This window comes from Solea senegalensis, linkage group LG6, assembly GCF_019176455.1.
Source record: "Solea senegalensis isolate Sse05_10M linkage group LG6, IFAPA_SoseM_1, whole genome shotgun sequence".
Classification (NCBI taxonomy): Eukaryota; Metazoa; Chordata; class Actinopteri; order Pleuronectiformes; family Soleidae; genus Solea; species Solea senegalensis.
In genome coordinates this window covers 16,710,376-16,731,799 of record NC_058026.1, presented here as the reverse complement: position 1 = coordinate 16,731,799, position 21,424 = coordinate 16,710,376, and the positions used below count along the sequence as shown (strand labels likewise).

General features: G+C 42.2%; 1 protein-coding gene across 2 annotated transcripts in view; it reads right to left on the bottom strand.

The window, feature by feature from the left end:
• The window catches only part of LOC122771383 (VPS10 domain-containing receptor SorCS3-like), a 270,421-nt gene extending 249,213 nt beyond the window's left edge, over positions 1-21,208 (bottom strand). The window contains exons 1-2 of one of the 2 annotated variants that reach the window (XM_044028934.1): positions 21,149-21,208; positions 19,336-20,108 (exon numbers count right to left, since the gene is read on the bottom strand). In XM_044028934.1, coding sequence (XP_043884869.1) covers positions 19,336-19,956 — 621 coding nt within the window. In that variant the 5' untranslated portion in view covers positions 19,957-20,108; positions 21,149-21,208. Of the gene's footprint in view, positions 1-19,335; positions 20,168-21,148 lie in introns of those variants that run through there. The other variant, XM_044028933.1, reaches the window with a different exon arrangement.
• Positions 21,209-21,424: the final 216 nt, after the last annotated feature.

The window sequence follows — 21,424 nt, the reverse complement described above, 5'->3', positions numbered from 1 at the left end:
GTGCGTAACATTTGCATTTGAAAACAACAATTCTCAGCTATAGCTAATAACAATATAGCCACATAACGTTCTGAAATACAGTGTCTAGCATGAAAAAAACATTTACTACTGTGACGTAGATCAACGACGTTAACGAAAACTCACCCCATAAGAAGAAGTCAAAGTGTCCAGATATTCTCATGTCCTGCCACTCTCTTTCGGCCGCTTTATAATCCATCCGTTTGTCGAGAAAGTCCGCTAGCTCAAATGCTAACGTGTTAGCATAATGGCCGCTAGCATAGCAGAAGTGAGCTCGGTGTCCGCGTGACCAGAAGCCTCTGTCTTCGTTAAGAAGTTCAGCCAAAGAATTGCGCTGTAACAGCCAAGATTTAGTTGTCCTGCCATGTGTTTTGTCCTTGTCCATCTTCATTCAACGGTGAAAACTCACGCATCTTGTCAGTAACAGTAATAAGCAGCCGTCACAGTGAGCTGCATATTAAGTAGCCATGTGTTTCCTCTGTGAGGAGCAGCTGATTGGCCGAAAAACAAACAATACAAAGTGTATTGTTTTAAGACCCACAATAATAAGTTATATGACACAACTTTCATGATTACATCACAGTCCAGTCTTAATTGCCCCAGCCTCAGAAACACTATCATTCCTTGTCACCATGAGACTTTTTAAATTAAAAGATATTCTCTGGCTCATATCATCTGCCATGTTGCATTCCGCAGTAACTTTAAAAGAGTTATATCATTTCTGGGCACTGTCTATCTTTTGGCAAGTCACATCACAATGTCGTTCATCTTTCAGGTAACGAGCCAATGCTTCCGAAACAGCATGTATGGATCCCTCTGCACTGGTTCCAAATATTCCACTTTTCCTTTCCCTCCTGGGAGCATTCAAACACAGTTTGGGCAGAATCGTACCATCTCCAGTTAGGTGTTGTCATCGACCCCACTTGACTCCACGGCTCCATACAGGGGAAGCTGCCTCGTCAGCACCCCGGTCACCAGACGCTTCTTCCGCTGTGTTGGTATTTAGGATAATAGTTCCAAGCACCTGCCTTGCATTAGCCAAACCCGGTCTCCTCTGTAACCCGGGGGACAGGCAAACCTCTCACGACAGTCTCACATTTCTCGATTATGTACAGGTGTCGATTTAAACTTGTAGTAATCATATGGAGAATGTTGCAAAGTCCTGTTTGTGCCTGTTTTATGGTTGCTATGTGCATGCTTAAGCTTTCATTTTTCCCTTCTGACATCAGTGGGTAGTTTCTTATGATGATGTTGTTAAGGACATGAAAACATGTTCTTTTACATGAGGTAAAAAAAAATAACCTATATGCACACTAATTCTTAATTCATTTATTATTATTTTTTTACATGTTTCATATTATTAATTTAATTATTTTGTTATTATTAACAAAAGTGTGTTGAATGAACAAAAAGGGTGTTAGTTTATTTACCTGCAGTGTCCCCTTTACGTCCATTACATCTACTAATGGTTTAATTTGACTTGAACAAATATGGGCCATGCTGTTGCAGCATGCTCGTGGACACAACAGCATCACTGCTCAAAACATGTGTTGGAACACTGCACTTGATCTGAGCCCTTTAACTGAGCCCTTTCAAAGTCAAGTCATCTGATACATCGTTCATGTCGAGCATATTGAGTTTTTACTGTCCCTAAACCACAAAAAATACAGCAGTCACAAAATCTGACTGTGGCTGAGCAGTTATTTGCTTTTTTCTTTCCACTGCAGCCACACTGATACTGAGCACCATTGATTATAAAGACCCACTATCAGTCTCTCTGTGACAGGACTGGGGCAACACTCCTACCTTCACACAGCATTACTGGGATTTTGGAGGTTTAGGACTCGACTTTAGTGGAAAGAAAGGGTTCGGCTAAACGCACTTCTTCATTAATCCATTAATCCAATATATGATAAGCAATTGTTCAGGAGGACACCTCCATTAACAGCGGCTACAAAACAAAAAGGTGATAAAGCTTGGCATAAAAAAAAAAACCCCAAAACAACACACTGATGCTGACTTTTATGTGCTGCTCTCAGCACGACAAGCCACACTGCAGAAAATCACTGTGCTGTTGATGCAGGCAAAAACAGACCTGCAAGCTGCGGTGTGTAAAGAAAGTGTGATACTGCATGTGTTCAGTTCAAGCTCAATGGCGTGAATAAAACACGCAAACAAAGAGAAATAACCAGAGATGCAGGTCGCAGTGGGGGCACTTGAAGATGACTCTATTCCAGCAGCAAGAAAAGGGCTGGTTGCTTAGCTTTTGAGATTTAAGTAAAGCAGACAAGACACCGGTGCATTTTATATTGTATTGTATATTCATTTATAGCATGGTTCTCTTCAGAAGTTGCAGTATTTCTACTTTTATTTCAGCTGCTGGAAGCAAAGTGCCCACTGGGGAAATGAATAGAGTGAACTTCCCGAGCTCGAGCACTGATGGTTTCTTTGTCTGTTAAATAAGCCAAACCTGAACCATTCTTAATTCTGCATCTTTCATTTGGTTGTTGTGTTACTCGCAACTCACACGTCCATTAGCAGCAGCACACATGTTAACACATGGAGCGGCACGTTTTGCACATGTTACGCATAGATAAGCACGCACACTCATGCACCCCCCTTACAAGCACTAACTGTAGCACGTCTTGGCCATTTATCACCACAAATGTGACAGCGTGGGGAATCTGTAGTCCGCTGTCCTGCAATGACACAAACAGGAGCAACACACACCGACACGAACCCCCGCTGCCTCTCATCTGAAGTCTGACACATGCCGACAAGCAAAATAGAGTAGCAGCCTTGCTCCAGGTAAATAAACCTGATCACAGGTGGCAACAGCTAAACGCACGTGCCTCCTCTTAAAGATCCTGCAAAGTAATTATCAGCTCAGTATTATTGAAAGGCAACAAAGTGACAATGCTGTTGTTTATAAAAGGGGAGGAGTCTGAGACAACAAGCCTAACACTGATTAGACAAGAGGGTGATGAAAGCTTGTCGAGTGATACAAATAACACAAGCATGGACAATGGAAGGCAATGACATCCTTAAAATGCATGTGTTTGACCAGAGGAGCAGTAGAGTAGGCCGTTCGTTATCCCATGTATAAGTTCAATATATACTTTACAGTAAAATGTGAAGATTGCAACTGAATCAGAAAACAACCCATAACCTATTTGCACTGGTTTCGGGGGTTTAGTTAAATTTTAAACCTGCTTTTAAACATACTTAATATATTTTTTTTTTGTTATAGACCAATCTCATCTCAAATTTGAACATACCACACCATCAGCACAAGAATGAACCACTTTGAGGAATCATCATCGATGGTTGAACCAACAAAGAGAAAATGATTAAATCCAACAGCTGATGCCATGTCTACATGAAACCATGACCACAGGAAAATAGGACAGTTTCCACATCAAAAAAGCGCAGCCCTAAGGGAAACATCGTGGAAAGGGAAACATGGCTTGTAACTAGAAGGTTGTAGGTTTGAATCCCCATCAGGTCAAAAAAGTGTCGGGGTAACCCTGAGCAAGGTACCCAGCTCCAATTGCTCCCCAGGCACTGCTCAGTGGTTGCCTATACTGCTCTTAGGAAGGTTCCCAATAGAGGATGCATTACATGCAGAGAGGAATTTCCTTACCGGGATTAATAAAGTACCAGAGAAATAAAATGAAAAATAAGCTACAGCGGAGTATAAATCAGGTGTCTTATACCTGATTTATACTCCAGCAAAACCACCTGATGCATTTCCCTGAGCAACGACTGCACCTTGTATTCATTATCACAAAGTGCCCGTTCCCTTTATTCCCTCTTTCAAACGCGGCACAGTTGCACTTTAGAAGTTGAGCTTTTACAACTGAATCCCGAACCTTTGAAATAGCAGTTTCAAAGTCACTTAAAGGGACTTTGGCAATAAACTGCTTCCTTATATAGTGTCACATTTATGCCAAATAGGAGTGACAGCAGGCGGATTCACTTTGACATTCAATGTGACATTTGCCTCCTCCTTCAATGCAATGAGACGTTGTGTTCATGGTTGTAACTCTGACGCAGCCGTGTGTCTGAGCTGATTTATCTACATATGAATGCATTAAGCTGACTGGAGATCTTTTTTTAATTACAGATGGTCTGTTTGGTACTAAGCCAGGCAGAATTGGAGTAATTTGTTAAGTCTTGGACTCGCTGAAAATGGTGGGAGAAAAAGTTCTGGTGGAAATCTGGTGCACTGAGCCCACCATATTGTTTGGGCTTATAGGAGTGCAGATAATTGTGATTCTGAGCCCTCTGCCTTTCCAGCAAAATATAATGACTGTTGGATTTAAGGATAAGAACCTGCCCAGCGGTGGATTAGCAGGGATCATGACACATAGATTATTTATTTTGTCAGTGGAAATGAGACCAATTAAAGAGAGTAAGAGGTTTATTCCAACTTTTCTGGTCTTCTCTGATGTTGTGTCTTTGTGAGGACAACGGGGGAGTTTGAAATAATAATGTGTGAGTGTGTTCAAACATTATTAAGCGAGTTCCCGACCTCAGAGACCATGTCAAAGACTTGGACCAGTTAATTGAATAGCTGAGAAACTTGCTTAAGCTGTTCAGACTGGGGACCAATGTGAGGTTGGTATGACTACAAGGGGCATACACACTGATTTTAAGGTGGTTTAAATGTCTAAAATGCTTTAATTGTGTCCTATGGCTGAGGTAAGTGGTTCTAAAGTAGAATATAGTGATAAAGGTCATGCATGCTTTATACTTCTCCTTAGGCTGAATACAGTATATAAGTATTTGATGTGAGGAGAAAATGTCAACACTGTCTGACACTCTTACAGTATTTACACCTAAAACAGTGGCAGATCGTCCACTTTGTACTACGTACATATGATGAATTGGGCTGAATGTTTTGTTTCTATTCCGAGAAACTTTCCCTTTTACTCGCATACGTTTCCTAAATTAATGACATAATTTCCCTCTAATACATTTCCCCTATACATGCATGTCTGTTTCGTCATTACTTCTCTTTTACTCCCTCAGGACGCCGGGTCAGTTTCTTATACGGCTGCACAAATCCCACATGCGGTGCCTTTATAAAGGGGCTACATTATTCATATAGACCTTGTAACCGCAGAGATACACTCTATTCATTTTGAATCACGTGAGAGACGATTTAGCATCGCATCGCTCACCTTCAGTCGAAGAAGTCTCTCTCTCTCAGTTTCAGGTCGTGAGCAATATAAATAAATAAAAAAGACAAGTCAATGAAAGGAGAAAAGTTCGGCGAGGTGGTTGGGAGGGAGGCGGGGGGGGAGAGATGGGGAAAAAAAATATTTTGCTTTATTAAATCCTTAACACCATGGCCTCAGCGGATGCTTGTGCACGTCCATCAACATTCTCCACACGGGTTGTGTCTAGTTTGAGCAGGGATGCTTTCTTTAGTGGAGCATGCCCCCGGTGTTGTCATAGACAGCAGCATGCGGCTCGTCATCCTAAGAGTCTGGATGTTAATTTTACCGCAGTGTGGCCTTACTGTACATAATTAGACTCATTTTCAGCTGTTTTATTACCAGTTTCAAATGACTGTATGCATTTTAATCTATTGCTGTGAAAAATAAACATATCATGTTTGGCTTTGAGCATTTGAAAGGCCAGAGGTCTGAATATTTAGTGAATGCCCTGCAGCATGAGGGTATGCCTTAATAATGGGGCCTTAGTATAGGACCGGTCTTGAGGTGTTGGCATCACCACTATTCAATGTTAATCTTAACCTTGGCCTCTTTTACGCAGTGTACTTTATTTGCTGTTTCTCTGGATCTTCCACACTCACATTGAACTCTTATAAAAAAAAAACACATTAGGATCAGTAATTACTTGTTGTCCATGACTACACACACTCTCCATTATAAAGAAGGCTTATATTTGTAATGAGGCTGACGGGCGGTTCAAGCGACTCCTGCAGCATCATTAAAACTTTAGACGTTGCTCAGCATGGAAGCTGAATGAGAGACAATTTTCTGTGGCGATCACTAAGAGGAAGCTCAAAACTTGGTGTTGGACAATGACGAATGTAATAGGAAAAAGAAAATAAAGCAAAACCTGCAAGATTAATTACATTTAAAGAGATTTAATGAGCAGATAATTACCTTGAGACATGGAGGCTGATTCTCAGTGAAAACATGACGTCTGACACAGTCACTGGACTGAAATACATCGCGATCAGTGCTGTCACTAAATACACCAGACTCCACTGTTAAATGATGAGGTTTTAGATATTTCCTTGAGATTAACTCATGTCTTCAGGATTTTCAAGTCTTCATAACTGATCTACAGTTTGCTCATGCCTCTTCCTGTGACGGCACCAGAGCAGGTATACTAATAAAAGAAGTACCGGGTACCATCACTAATGGAAACGCAAAATAACAGTGCCGTGCCGAGGCGAGGTGTCTCTACTGGGAATGATGTCAGCTCTTACGACGTGTCAGTACCTCATACAACTTCAAAAACCCTGCGCGACAGCGGATATTGTGGACAGCCGGAAGTTCATTCACAAAGCAGCTGCTTATATACAAAAAAAAAAAACCTTTATGACGAGCATCTATCTCCCACTGGCATCAATGAAAGTTGCTGGCACAATCTGCTTGCTACTGGGGGATGTTTAAGCCAGTTATTACCATTAAAATACAAAGGGAAATTAAGAAGCAGACCTGATTGTAAAGTTAACGCAGCATGGACCCCATTTTACAGCCACTTTCAATCTCTCATAGATAAACCAGTAGATCACTTTAATTAGACAATGTGTTAATTGACTGCAGGTCCTGGGGTGTGATGTGTCAACATTAGTCTCCATCAATGACATCCTCCTCCAGGCACGACACCATTCACTCTGACTGAGAGTGAGATGAGATACTGAGAATCACAGGGAGTGTGTGTGTGTGTGTGGTGTCTTTCTTTTTTTTTAACATAAGAGCATCAGTCCAAGTCTGTCAGTAGATTTCCATGCACAGTGGTGCGGATGTAGCTCGACCACACTATTTAATTGGACTGCTTTTCTTGCAAAGGAAGAGCAAAGGAATCTAGCAAAGGAGTCTAGCAAAGGAATCTATACATTGTTTGAAGAGTGTCCGACTGTCCGCTATACTATATGACATACGATATGCACCCTTTGAGTGTTTTCTGGTTTCATCTCAGACCAAAATGACATTAACTGGTACCACTATGGCTTTCTACCATTCCTACCACACTAACTTATTAACTTACAATATTTACATTTTAAGTTGACCGAGCATTCATTTTGTTTCCTCGTCATTTAAAAATAAATAATGGACCGTGTATTCTCCTCGGCCTAGTCGGAGAACACTAGGTGGTAATAAGCCCACTTCCAGCTTGTTACCATTAGGCAGTTCCCAATTTAACTAGTGGCTAGTTATTAGCCTGTCTAGCACACATCCACCAACTTTAAATTAATCAAATCTTTAAGCATTCTGTGAGCATAAAATCCATCTCTTTGTCAGTCCAACTAAATGTTTGTGTCACTTATTCTTCTGTGTACCTGCTTCTGGAATTATGGCATGGCCTCTTACACTGGTGGGATCTTTGCATGCAGTACTAATTTGACTCCAAATTGCATTATCTGGGAGTGTTAATCTGACTGTAAGGAATCAGATTTAGTGCCATTTCAGTCATGTATACATGCACTTAAAAATCTGGTTTTAGTCGACTTGTGGGCCGTTAATCTGGTTTCACGATAAATCAATATTTTCTAATATCCTGCAGTCTGCTTGTGTGTCAATCAACAAGTCTCTAAATGCCTGTTATTTCATGTATCTGTGGCCTGCTGGCTGTACTGTATATGAACTTGTGGGAGGGAGGGACAGTCAGTGCATGCTGAAGGAACACAGTCAGGGAGAGGAAGAGCAAATAGAGGCCAAGGTAGAGAGAGAAACACGCAGCGTGTGACCGCTTCACTGTGGTCTGACATTATTACGTGCTCGTCTCCTGGCTGCTCTCTCTTGTCCAGGGACATCGATGAGGTATCGCACTTGGTTCAGAAAGAAAACCTCAAAGCTGGATATTCCTGAGGTCACTGCATAATATATGTTCCAACTGTGCACAGTGAAAGGACAACAGTGGCAAGAGAACACACTGCGCCGACAGTGGGTTGCCCCAATGTAATTGATGCAAATTCACGTAAACCTAGACGTCTCTCCTCGCGCGGATGATGTCGACACCCACATGACGTGCCAAAACAGGAACATTGGCCAAGCCTGTGATTCCGCTAAATTCTGTCAAGTCAAAGTGCAGTGACTTCCATCAGTGCCTCGGCAATGGCTGCAATCACACAGGAATCATAATGAGGCCATTAGGTTTGGCAAACGCAGCCTTAAAGGCTTGGTTTCTGCTCCGCTCACGCTCATAACTTCAAAGCTTTTAACAGCTTGATGTGTTCCAAGATCTGCAGCTTGCTGCAGCAGCAGGTGCCGTGCACCCTGATTGGATGGCTCTCCTGAATGGCTTCGTTGATGCCTTGGCGTTTCTGTGCCGAGTACTCGTGAGAGAGTTTTAACGTTATGTGACACTTAAAGTGCATCCACTGACCTTTATCTGAAGTAATAAAATGCAGCCTAAAAAGTGCTGACCTAGTTAACTCGGGGTAACGGGAAAGAGCTGGATTTTTTTTGTAAGCACTCATGAGGGATATAGATTATTCTGACAGCAGTGGGTGTTACTCTGCTATTTTATGCTTAACTGTATCTTTCTAGCGAGATTTCAAAGAGAGTGTCTGTACTTCCCTGTCCATACAAAGCCTATGAAGAGGCTGCTTTTTGTTCCGCAGGACTAAAATCTAGCAGGAAATGGTAATGGATGACCCTTAATCAGTCAATTGATGTAAAGAATAAAAAGAATTAAACATTTATAGGGAAAACAAATACCAGTAATGTCTGTTTTAGGTATTTAACGGTATGATAATTTCATACCGCAGTAATAGTGACCAAAATGATCAATGCTATTGTTAAAATATGTAAAAAAAAAGAAATAATTTCACCCAGATTTATATTTGAATAAATGTATTATAAATGAAAGTAGAATCCAAAACATAAATCAAAACATTTCAAAATAAACTAAATTAAATACAGTAAAAATATTACACCAATAACATTACAAATATATGGAAACAAATCCAAAAGTTCAAATAAGCTTTAAATAGTAACATAACACAAACTACTGTATATATCAACAAATCAAAAGCACAGTGCAGTGTGTTTATGTTCTCTGTTCACTTCAGATTAAAATTACTTTTTACCTTTAACTTTTTATTTTATCTCAACTTTCGTGTGTTTGATTTATCTTCGAAATATGTAAAGCGACCCTGAGTGAAGAATTGAGAGAGAATTGTTTTTATTAATAAAGTGTTAAAATGTCAGCATATTCACTTTGTCTGGTTTGGAATATGTCAGTGGAGACAATGTGTCCGCTGGCATTGAACAGTAGAAAAGAATTACAAAATCATTATTAATCATTAGTCATTATTTATTATTACTGTCATTGTTGCATTGGTGCAGCCAACAGATCGCACAACTCACAGTTTATATCATATCACTTTTTTAAAAAAACAGGTTGGACACATTTTTAGATCCAAACAAATACATTACTTTGGCTCATTCATTATTTGTATAGTGCCAAATCACAACAAACATTATCTCGAGGCTCTGTACATAGACGACATCATCGAGAGCAGAGAAACCCAACAATTCACACAATTGGATTTTGTCTTCTTAGAAGGCGGAAACAATGTCCCAAGGGCTGCTCCCATGTCCTCCATCCACCATGTCTTCTTCACTACACAACAAACGTGCAGCACGTATCCCCCGCATTTGACGAAGCCTAATCTTTTACCTATAACATTTACAAACAATACTTAAAAAGCACCCGTAAATGGTCTGTATTTACATAGCACTTTTAGACCACTCAAAAACTGCTTTACACTGCAGTTATTCACACCTATTCACTCACACGTTCACGTGCGGCGCTTTTTCATCGTCGTTCAAACCCGTTCACACGCTGCCAGCACGGCCACGTTTGATGCCTCACATCAGACACATCAAAACAAGGCATGTCAAACTCCGCGCGGTATTTAATTATATAAATAATGCAAGATAATTTAATGTCAATAACTATTGGCCAGGAAATAGCACTCCACCACTCGTACTACACACCCCACAATGCACTACAACAGCTGGCGTGCCGACAAAGACCTGCGCCCCACTCCCTCCTCCCTCTCCTCCGCTGCTTTAATTACCCATTGATCAGTGAGCAGGGACTGTGTGATTACGGACATGGATGATGCAGCGAAAGCGTTTCAGGTCAAGCTGCACCTGTGGGCGATGCAGAAAGTGAACTTAAGTCACTTTGCCTGTTGCCAACAAATCACAAAGCGGCGCTCCACAGCTGTGTTTTCAGCTGCACTGTTCACTGATAAATTGAGCACGCTTCGCACCGAGTACACGTGGCCCTTTGTTGACTTTGAGGCACAGAAATTGAATATTTACCTGCAAAGTACCTGCAAATATCGAAATGGAGCTGATAGAGCTGCAGTGTGACCGCACGCTCTGTGGATCCTGGATAGTTCCCCACTTCATCGCTGAAACGATGCCCCAACTCCATGTTTGGGAGTACGTACCTGTGTAAGCAGATTTCCTCTGTGATGAAGATGAACAAAATCCCCCAGAAAGGTCACTGATGCACACTTCCACTCTGCCCTAGGAATTTTCACAGCTCAACTTTAATTAACTTTTAGCCATGAAAAGTTTTGATGTGGCGCTAAAAAAATGTCATAAGAGTGAAGACGCAATAGCAGAGCCTCTAAAATTGAAAAGTTACCTTTCGCACGCGTCACTATTGTTCATTTAAACATTTTATTTAATTGTTTTACTCATTTTTATTGAGGGAAAGGTTATTGCAATTATATGAAATTCATATTTCTGGTTAAAACGTTGTCAGATTTGTTGTTGTTTAATTCAATTTTAATTGTGTTTTAAATGTTTGCCCCATGTGATTGAGTTTGACATCCCTGGTCTTCGACTATTAATAGCTACCCAAGTTCATTTCCCCCCCAAAATACCCATTTTTGGTGGTTTGAACATAAACAAACTCAAACACTCAGAAACCCCCCTGAATGTGTTCAATTCATTTCACTTTTTCTGCTATTCATACAAACGTAAAAAATGATTTTACAATAAATGGAACCAGACATCATGCGCCACATGGCTTGTACAGATCAAAAGCAAATGAGATTCTCTACCACAGTAGCCACGGCAACCCAGATCAAAGACAGACAAGGAGGAAATTACATCTTCCTCGTCCCTCCAGTTTTCTGAGTTAGTGGCGGTGCACAACTGTGACGACCACTATCTACAGTGTCAACGCACTCCTGGTCAACGCTGCTTGCACCTTCAATTATTGTCTAATGACATGTTTAAAATATAAACTGAGAACAAGACTTATATTCCAATGTGACTATGCGACACGGTTTAGGTTGCCTTTCCACTACAAAACAGTAGCTACTCAAACGTGGGCGGAGTCATCACTGCGCGGCTGCATGAAACTGTGGTGACTTCGTTTTGCACACAGACTAGTGACTTGTAAAGCAGTTGTTTTCAGTGCAACGGAATCATTAGAATCAGTTCATTAAAAGTATTTGTTCAGTACTTCCTGCGAGACCGGAGCACAGACTCCGTCTGACACAGTCACTGGACTGAAATACAGTTTGTGATGCCGGTTGCGATCAGCAGAGCTGTCACTAATTACACCAGACTCCTCTGTTAAATATTGAGATTTCATTCACATTTCCCTGGTCATTGTTGGACATTAACCCACGTTTTTTGGGATTGTTAAGTCTTTTTAACTGATCTGCAGTTCGGCATTGTTCGGCTTGATTCTTGCATCGGACGTCTCTTCCTGTGACGATCGGTGGCCGGCAGTCTTATGACGTCACGCATAGTACCTACTCAGCGCGCTTGGAACCCCGCCAGAGCAGGTGGAAACACGCCTTAAGACCTCTAGACCTGTGGTTGGGTCCCCAGTGGAGCAAGACCCCCAACTGGACTCACAGAAGATATCACAGAAGTGATCGGTCTGCAGTGGGCGGGCAGACAGACAGACAGACAGACAGGCAGAGGAGCACACGCTTGTCTGAGAGTTCTAGTTGGGCTGTGTGGTGTTTGAGCTAAATGCATGTAAAACACACTTAAATCAAACCCCATTTAACCTTAAGGAGCTAGTTGAATCCCAAGGTATAATTTTACTTCCAAATCGCAGGCCTATTTGTGGTTCCTAGAGTCTGAAGTAGAGTAAAATGAGAGGTAGAACCTGTTGCCAGGCTCCTACCAAATACAGAGGTGGACACCTTCTCTGTATTTAAATTTAGATTTAAAACTTTCATTTTTTTTAAGAAGCTTATAGTTATAGATGGTAAAGGGAAACCAAAGCTTTTTCTTAGTTATGCTGCTGTAGGCCTAGACTGCTGAGGGACCTCCTGTGGTGCACTCACACTCACTTTTATTTTCATCAAAATTAAAATTCCTGCTTGTATAAATGACATTGCAACAGTACAAGGATATCACGACCGATTCATAACTAGCCTGGCAGAACTTAATCTGCTCACGGCACAACCTGATGAAGACCCCACACTCCCATCCAGCTATTGTCCAGTCTCACTCATAAACACAGATCTCAAAATCACATGCAAAGACCTGGTGAGGAGATTGGAAACAATTCCCCCCCTTCATAATTCACCCAGACCAGAGAGGATTCATTGAGGACAGACATTCCTTGATAAACCTTCGACGTTAAACCTCAGAAAAGCACTTGGAACCAATTATCCAAGATAAATTCATTCCATTTCAGAACCTGGTGGAACAATATGGCATCAAAAGTAATACGTTTTTTGAATACCGGCAAATTAAATCTGTAAACCAGGTGAGGTTTAGAACTCGCAAATTGGACCTTGAACTACCGCCAATGATCCAAAAACACATGCACTATTTACAGAAAACGAGGACACAAAATGGGACACAGAAAATTTATGGTTACAAATATCATCTAATTCACATTCAAAATGATCCAGTACAACTAATACAATATAAAATCTTACACAGAATACACTACACAGGACAAAGGATGTTCAGAATGGGGTTCTCACAGCAGATAGTTGTATGCATGCTATATGGCTATATGTGTACATGCAATCTGATTTAACTCAAATACATATAGACATGAAAATCACACATTAATCACTAGCCTAAGCATTGCCAAGAAAACTATCCTCATGAATTGGATAAACATGAAATAGAAATCTAGTGCTAGACCACATCTCTATAGATGCTTCCATAAAAAAAAATTAATATATATATATATATATTATTATATTATTTAGAGCAGGTGTTTCTCTGCTGGTTGGTCTCCCGTGCCTTGGGTCGGGGATCCTGGGTGCTGGGCTTGCCTGGTGGTCTCGAGGGGCTGGTGGCCCTGTGTCTGCTGTCCCTTGGAGGCTGTGGGTCTGCCCTGTGGGGTGATTGCTGCCTTAGTGTGGGGGGGCCCTTGGGGGCTGGGGTGGTGGACCGTGGGCTTGAGCTGGGTTGCCTTAGTGCTGAGGGTGGGGGTGGGGTTTCTGGGTCTCTGTGGTACCTCTGCTGTGCCCTGGGGTGGGCTTGTGAGTGCCACTGTGTGACTGTTAAATTCAAAGTAAATCCTGAGATGCTTGACTTTTCCATGAAACTGCTGTGAGAGTCATGGATGAGTTAGTTGCAAAGCCCAACACCATGGCACTTTGAACAAAAAGGCCAAAACCCAAGATAAAACCACAGATTTATCATCTACCCATGCCTCATAACACACCTGACCAAGTCCACCCCAATAGATTATTAAGGCCTTTTTTTGTTCTACTGTATTATTATTAATTCAATCTCTTCAATTTAGTTAATTTCAAGCTAAATTCCATGATTGCAAGAGCTTTAACTACACAATTAAAACTAACCTAAACGTATGTGACTGATCCTATACGTGGACACATTGCGAGCATTAGCCTCGTACAGCCCAATTCCAAACCTATTCAGGACGTGCAGCCAAGAGTTGAGCTGTGGAGGCCATTTAAGACCAATTCCCCATTCAAGTCATGTGGCACGTTGGCTCCTCGCCATGGCAAAATAGACTGGGAAACAATTTTGTGGACACTAATTAGAGAAGTAGGGAGGAGAGATTGAGGGATAGGGGAGATAAGGCCCACTGTAAGGCTTTAGACGTTATTTATGATATTCTACTTTTTTTTTTTACTTCCTCCAGAGCAGAGGGCCACCAGGATAACGAGAAAGAGAGCGAGAGAGAGAGCAAGAGAGAATTAAAGAAACACGGTTATAATGTATTACCATTAGTAATTAAGGGGTTGAGGGGTGAGATGGGTTGATGGAAAATGTGCAGGGATGAGGCTACATAGTAAATCACATCCCGTCACCGCAGAGACCGTGGTTGGCAATGATGCATGCAACTCTGTCCTTGTTGTTGGGACCCTGGAATCTTTCTACACTATAGATGGTGCATATAATGACCGTAACATACAGCCAGCCTGCTGCCCTTAGTGAAATATTTAACGCTGGAGTTTTTGTAGCATGATCAGATTCTTTTCCAACATTCTTGTCGACATTTTTGCTGCATGACATTCATCTTCAAATGCTGCTCATCAGACTCTGCCACTTCTTCCAGTTCACAAAAGGGATTTGGCAATTTCAAATATGTCCAGCGAGCTTCATTGATGACTTGCCAGATATGGCCGACTCGCCTCTGCGTGAGTTCCCGAGACTTGAAAGGCCACTCTCCTATGCTAATTTTCTTCGCGCACCCAACGGGTGGAGAGCAACAAAGAGAGCGCCACGTGCCACGTAACCTGAAGAAAACATCAAGAGGGTGAGAGAATGTGGCGTTCCTAAGCTGGAAAGCTGACACCCTCTCCTGTGCTATCGACTAAACATGCTGACATTCATGGTCACAGTCTTCTTAAAAGGATTATTACAATTTCAAGGTTCCCTCTGAACAGAGTAACGATTCAAACATCACGGAAATAAAAGCACAGCTAAAGCTGTCCATTTTCACAATGTCATTATGTTCATGATTAGGGATGGGTATCAAGAACCAGTAGTATTTTGACACTGTAAAAAAAAATGTTCCACTGTCCATATTTATGTTACACTGACACTATCTGTGCTTTAGAACATTTTGGAATTGTAAATGTCGGAATTCCAGCAAGCTAATATCTTCTGATTACCAATCATCCCCCATGGCAGACAAGTGGTCAAACGTTTGGGTTCACTTTAGCAAAAATGTTCCTATTAGACTCCTATCATATGAAAGAAATCTCAGTTATAACACAAGCAGCCTCACAAAACCATATTCAAGGCTCTACAACTGTGCTGTGTCCTGGCGCTGATGCCCATAAATATTTGTCAGAAGGCTTGATCCTCTACATTAGAATCGCTGGTGCCAATCCCAGCTGACATAGGAAAAAAGGCGGGGTACACGCCATCATCGGGTTGCTGTTAGGCAACAATGCTAACCACTGCTCACTTGTGTGCTCAATAATCCCAAAGACACCACACTAAATGAACGAAAATGAGGAAAAAAAACGGATTCCAGCCTTTCACTACACTGGATTTCATTGATTTAAACAGAGGAGTCTATCGAATTGACTGGTAAATTAAAAAAGTTGGACATTTATTAATGCGGGCCACACGGTGGTGTAGTGGTTAGCACTCTCGCCTTGCAGTGAGAAGACCCGGGTTCGAGCCCCGGTTGGAACAAGGGCCTTTCTGCATGGAGTTTGTATGTTCTCTCTGTGTGTGTGTGGGTTCTCTCCAAGTTCTCCAGCTTCCTCCCACAGTCCAAAAACATGCAATGTGGGGATTAGGTAAATTGGACACTCTAAATTGACCGTGTGAGAGTGAATGGTTGTGTGTGGCCCTGCGATGGACTGGCGAACTGTCCAGGGTGTACCCCGCCTATCGCCCGATGTAGCTGAGATTGGCACAGCACCCCCCGCGACCCTCTGGTGGAGGATAAAGCGGTAGATGATGATGATGATGATTTACTAATGCAAGGCACAGGTTTTTGCTTTCATCTGTAACGTTTGTTGATGTTCTGATGGTGTTAAAAAAAGGATTCATTCATCATCTTGGAGCAAATCTTAAATAACATATAGGGCGGATTGCAGGATTCACCCTGGACAGGTCACCAGTGCTGCGCCTGGCCAATTATAATCAAATATAAAATACAATGAAAATAAACAGTAGAGACTTCCCTCTGGTGGAAATATTCATTAATGTCATTATTAATATTAATATGGATAAGCAGTAGGGCATTAACGCCCAGTGTGCGGACGTCACCGCACCACGCTGGGGTTAGAGGTTGTGAGTGTGGTAGTGGGCAAGTCCACGTGTTTAACCAAGAGGGAAAGTGACCTGTAAATTCAACGTATTAGCCTATGTTTTGTCTTTGAGAAGGTTTGTTGATTCTTTACTATCGACTGTTAATGTTACAAAGAACTTTAATAAAAGTCGCGAGTTGTTGTGCGGCTGTGTTCCCCCGCTGTGTCATCTTGTCGACTCGACTTTGCCTTTATTGACAGATAAGTGGATTCGGAAAACATGTTCCTGCTGAGAAAAGTCGCTACAGTCTAACTCATTGACCACCATTTTATCCTCCACATGAGAGTCGTGGGAGGAGCTAGAGCAGCAGTCCCTGCTGACATAGGGCCTGGTCAACCTGGGCATGGCAACCATACAGAGACAGACAACCATTCACTCCCACATTTACACCTACAGTCACTTTAGAGTCCAATTAGCCTCTGCAAAAAAAAGGGGCTGCGAGAGGAAAGTGTACCCGCAGAACATGGGAACTCCACAGAGTCGAACCCAGGACCTTTTTGCTGTGAAGCAACAGCTACTATTCCGCCATATGTTGTGGTATACGCTACAGTCATTCCAAAATTTAAAGGGCCCTTCTAAGTGTTGAAAGTAAACGGACTGTGAAGATTAAGGTATAGCTGAGCTGCCAAGCTGGTGATCCATCCAATCAGCTAGTCATCCCATTAGCCAGCCACTCACTCTTGCTCTAACTTAACTACTGCTGCAGCTAAGTTAGCAGACTTCAAGCTCAATGTGCCGGGCCTCACCAGCCCATTCATCACGACAAGCACCAACCACGATGAAGATTAAGTAGGGGACCTCCTCTCTGGAGCACACTCTCAGGCGATGCATGCTTTCTTTCATTTTATTTACTTTTAAAAAAGAAAAAAATATTTAATCAAAGAAATAGAGAAGACTTTGAAATAAAGGCCTCAGTTGTCAAGATAATTATGAAAGATTTAAACTGAGGCAGAGGCACACAATAACCTCCTCACCCCCCCCTTCTCTCTCCACACACTCACACAGTGCCTCAGTCTCCACTGCAGGTTAAAAAAACAAACACAAAAAAACAAGTCCATGTACCATGTCATAATCAGCAAAGACAAGACTGTATATGTGGGATTTTTTTTATTTTTATTTCTTAAACAAATGGAATAAAACCAGAGGAGCAGCCACAACAGCACATTAAGCTGGTGAAAGCACAGAGGACAGCCAGTCAGCTTCCTGTGAGCTTACACAATAATGTAAATGACTTTGATTCTATTTGTCTCATTATCTTATTTCTTCACGAGGACACTCTTGTGTAACAGTGGGTCGGATCTTTATCCAGGGCGTATGTAAAATGGGTGTCAATGTGGCCTGTGTCCTTTTTAGAGACCTTTTAGAGTGTGTGACAACCCTTTAACTCTGACCTGCACGTCGGCTTCCTACGCTCACGGAACAAGAGAACCTGTTCAGACACACACACACACACGTGTGATAGTTTTGTTGTTTGCTTGTTAGCTGTCATTTTCATGAGAAAACGTATACGCCTAAATCCTGTTCACCTGACACTTTTGGAGACTGGGATCAGAAAAACAAATTCTTTCATATAAAAGGACGTAGATGTTTGTGTGAGTGAATTCCTGCAGCACTGCAGTATCCCATTATAATGCAGTTTTCTCGTACACTTATCTTTATCAAATGACTGCAGTATCTTTCCGATAACAATTTTGCACTTGGCCATACTGTAACTGGATGAATGAATGGCACGAATGCACTTCTTCATGTCCGACACAGTGTCCGCTACAGTTCTGCTTCCAACATCACACTTTTTTGATCTGCTGGGGTGTTTTTTTGTTTTGTTTCATTTTAAAATAAGTCCACACAGCTCACATGATCACTGCAGTGTGGCCGAAATGTGCTTTCGTCACTCACACTCTGGACGCATGACACATCTCTCTTTACACTCTGCACTTTTTGGAGCATGTATGTGACATTTCAGGTTTTTGGACCACATGCATTTCTTGATCCGATATCCAGTGATTTAACCACATATATGTTATTGGCTCATCCCTTCAATTGTTCTGTGATTGTTGACACAATCTCTGCAGTGCATTGTACCATTTATCCCCAGAGTCTGTCATTAGGCAGCATTGTTTCAGTGAGGCACACAACATCTCCTCTTTTGATGATGATGATGATGATGATGCACTGCACCCTCTCCTTTAAGTCTGTGCTAATATATCCAGGGCTAACCTTTTTTTTTTTTATGAGCAGCATAAAAAAAATGTCTCGCACACCAGTGGCGGTCACGTGTAAAAATGAAACAGCTCCTTAAAAGTCAATAAACCACCATTAATCCTGCATGTCTCCTCGTAGATGTTCGCTTCAGTCGCGTCTCTGACAATTCAGGGGGAATCACGAGGAGTCACATAGAAGAGAGAAATGCATTCTAGTGAATTCAAGGTTCTTATCAGAGGCTGAGCAATATTTTATGAGTCCCCTCTTCCCCAGTCGATTAATTTGGATGGAGAAACCCTCGCATCAGTTGGGAGGAATGAAACACGCACTGCCATATCTCCAAATCGCAGCAAAGACCATAAATCAACACTAACGAGATATTAAAACCAGGTCCGCGCTAAGGGGAAAGGGAAAAGAAGTAACAGAGTTTAAAAATGTCACCAAACAGCACAAGAGACGCCAAGACAGAGAGCGGGAGTCCGCGCGTAATAGTGGATTTTGGCATTAAGAAAAGCGCGTGTCACATGTGTGGGCATCTGTAGCTCCCCGTGCACCTGTTAACACCAGCGCACGCAGGCTGGAGTTCATGCAAGAGTGTTGACAAACAGCTGAAAGCGCAGAGGAAGTCATGAACAGTGGTGTTACTCACGCTGCTGTTGTGTCCTGCCCAGTAAACCACCGCGTGGTTGTGTGCCGAGTCTCCCGTGAGCGCGAACGTGCTGCTGCTGAGCTTGGACTCATCCTGCCGGTTATTCCCTCTGCCCCAGCCGAGCTCGGGCCTGCTCTGCTTCAGTCCATCCAGCATCGAGACCTGATCCTGCTCTAGCGAATCCGCGCCAGCCCGCCCGTTCCACCTGCTGTCACTGAACTCGGAAAACTCAAAGTCGGGACCGCTTCTCTTGGCTCTCCAGAGCGCAGCATCCTCAGCCATACCCGGCTCTTCCCCCTCAACATCGCCGCGGTCACTGCCTCCTTTTGTTCCAACTCCATCCAAACTGACATGTTGTGCAAAATCCTCCACAGGTCTCCCATTCTCCAAAGGATTTTGGTCAGCCACCCCGAGTTCCTTAAACTCCAAGGTGCTCGGTTCCTCGGTCAGGTCAGCGCGCATCTCCAGCTCCAATTTATCCAGGTGAAGTTGCACTGGCGACGGGCAAGACGCGCAAGTAATCTCCGCCTGGGCATTTTGCAGGGTTAGCGCGGCTGTCATGAGCCAGAGAGCCAGAGTTAAGTGCAATCCTCCTGGGCAGAAGCCAGCCCGAGTCCCCATCGCTGATAGAGATTTGGGAGGGGGATGAAGGAGCGTTGGAGACCTTTACCCGACACCTCAACTCTCTTCTCTCGGGTCGATATGGAAGAAGAAGAAGAAGAAGAAAAAGAAGAGGAAGAGGAAGAAGTGGCGCCTCGAGTGTCTGTGAGCTGCTTTGGGGAAGAGAGAGAGAAAAAAAGTGCTCTTCAGCGAAACTGTTCACGTCCGAGGATCTTTGGTCGGGAAAAGCCACCACACAGGAGGAGGAGCTGTATCACAGCCAGCTGCCGCGAGAGAGCGAGAGAGAGAGAGAGACAGAGAGAGAGAGAGAGAGAGACGCTGTCCATGGTGCTAAATTTTCTCTCTTGCTCTCCGTTTATATCATTGTGTGTGGCGCATAAAATCATTAAATCCATCATATTAAGAATGACATGTTTTAAGACCATGTGTTGTATATCTAGGCTAATCTGAAGCATTGTTTTATATGGGTGTAACATAATATACGGGTACAGTTTGTATACATTATAAAGGGGATATAAACAGTATAATTTTAACGAATACATTTGTGTAAGATGTATTATAATAAAGTATTGTGTGACATGGAAACAAATTGTTGTTTTCTGTCAACAGAATTTACTTTAAAGATATATATTCATCCAGATGTACATATATATATATATATATACATATTTAAATTGATTATCTGACTGATAATCTCTCAATACCAAGACAACAATCTATCTTTACGTTTGAAAAATAAATAGTTGTCATTTTGAGCTTTAGTGTGAAAGCTTGAAAAAGACAGATGACTGTGTCGCTGCTGCTGAAATTGACCAGACCGCTCCAAAAAAGAGACGTATTGATCTTGTCATACCACTATTAATAGACTCCTAATCATAATATGACATTTCCCCTGTTAATTCAAGGTCGAATAGATGTATTTAAATTTAAATAAAAACATTTCTCTGTGCAGAAACCATGCAGCCCCCACTGGTCTCTTCTGAACTGTCACTCGAGTACATGACTGCGTGTTATATCTGTATTTGGGTGAAGTCACTCATTCCAACCTCAACATGTAATAACAATAATAATAATAATAATAATAATAATAATAATAATAATAATAATAATAACAATAATAATAATTATGATAATAATAATAATAATAATAATACTAATAATAAAAATAAAGTGAAGATTGAAGCAGACACACCTCCCTCCTGCTGAGGACCCCGGGTCAGAAGAACATGACGGCGTGTTGACATAAATAAATAATTAAATAAATAAATAACCCCCGGGGGGGTAGAATAGTCACTGGTGGATTGGGAAGAATTGGCAGGGAGTTGCACCATTCTTGAGGGGAAAATAAGACAGCGCCTCGAGGCACAAGAGAGAGAAAGAGGGAGGAGACTGTGCAGCCGTGCGCTCTGCCCATCAAGGAGTCAGTGCGCGGAAGGAATGGTGATATAAACGCTGGAAGCGTGCGGGC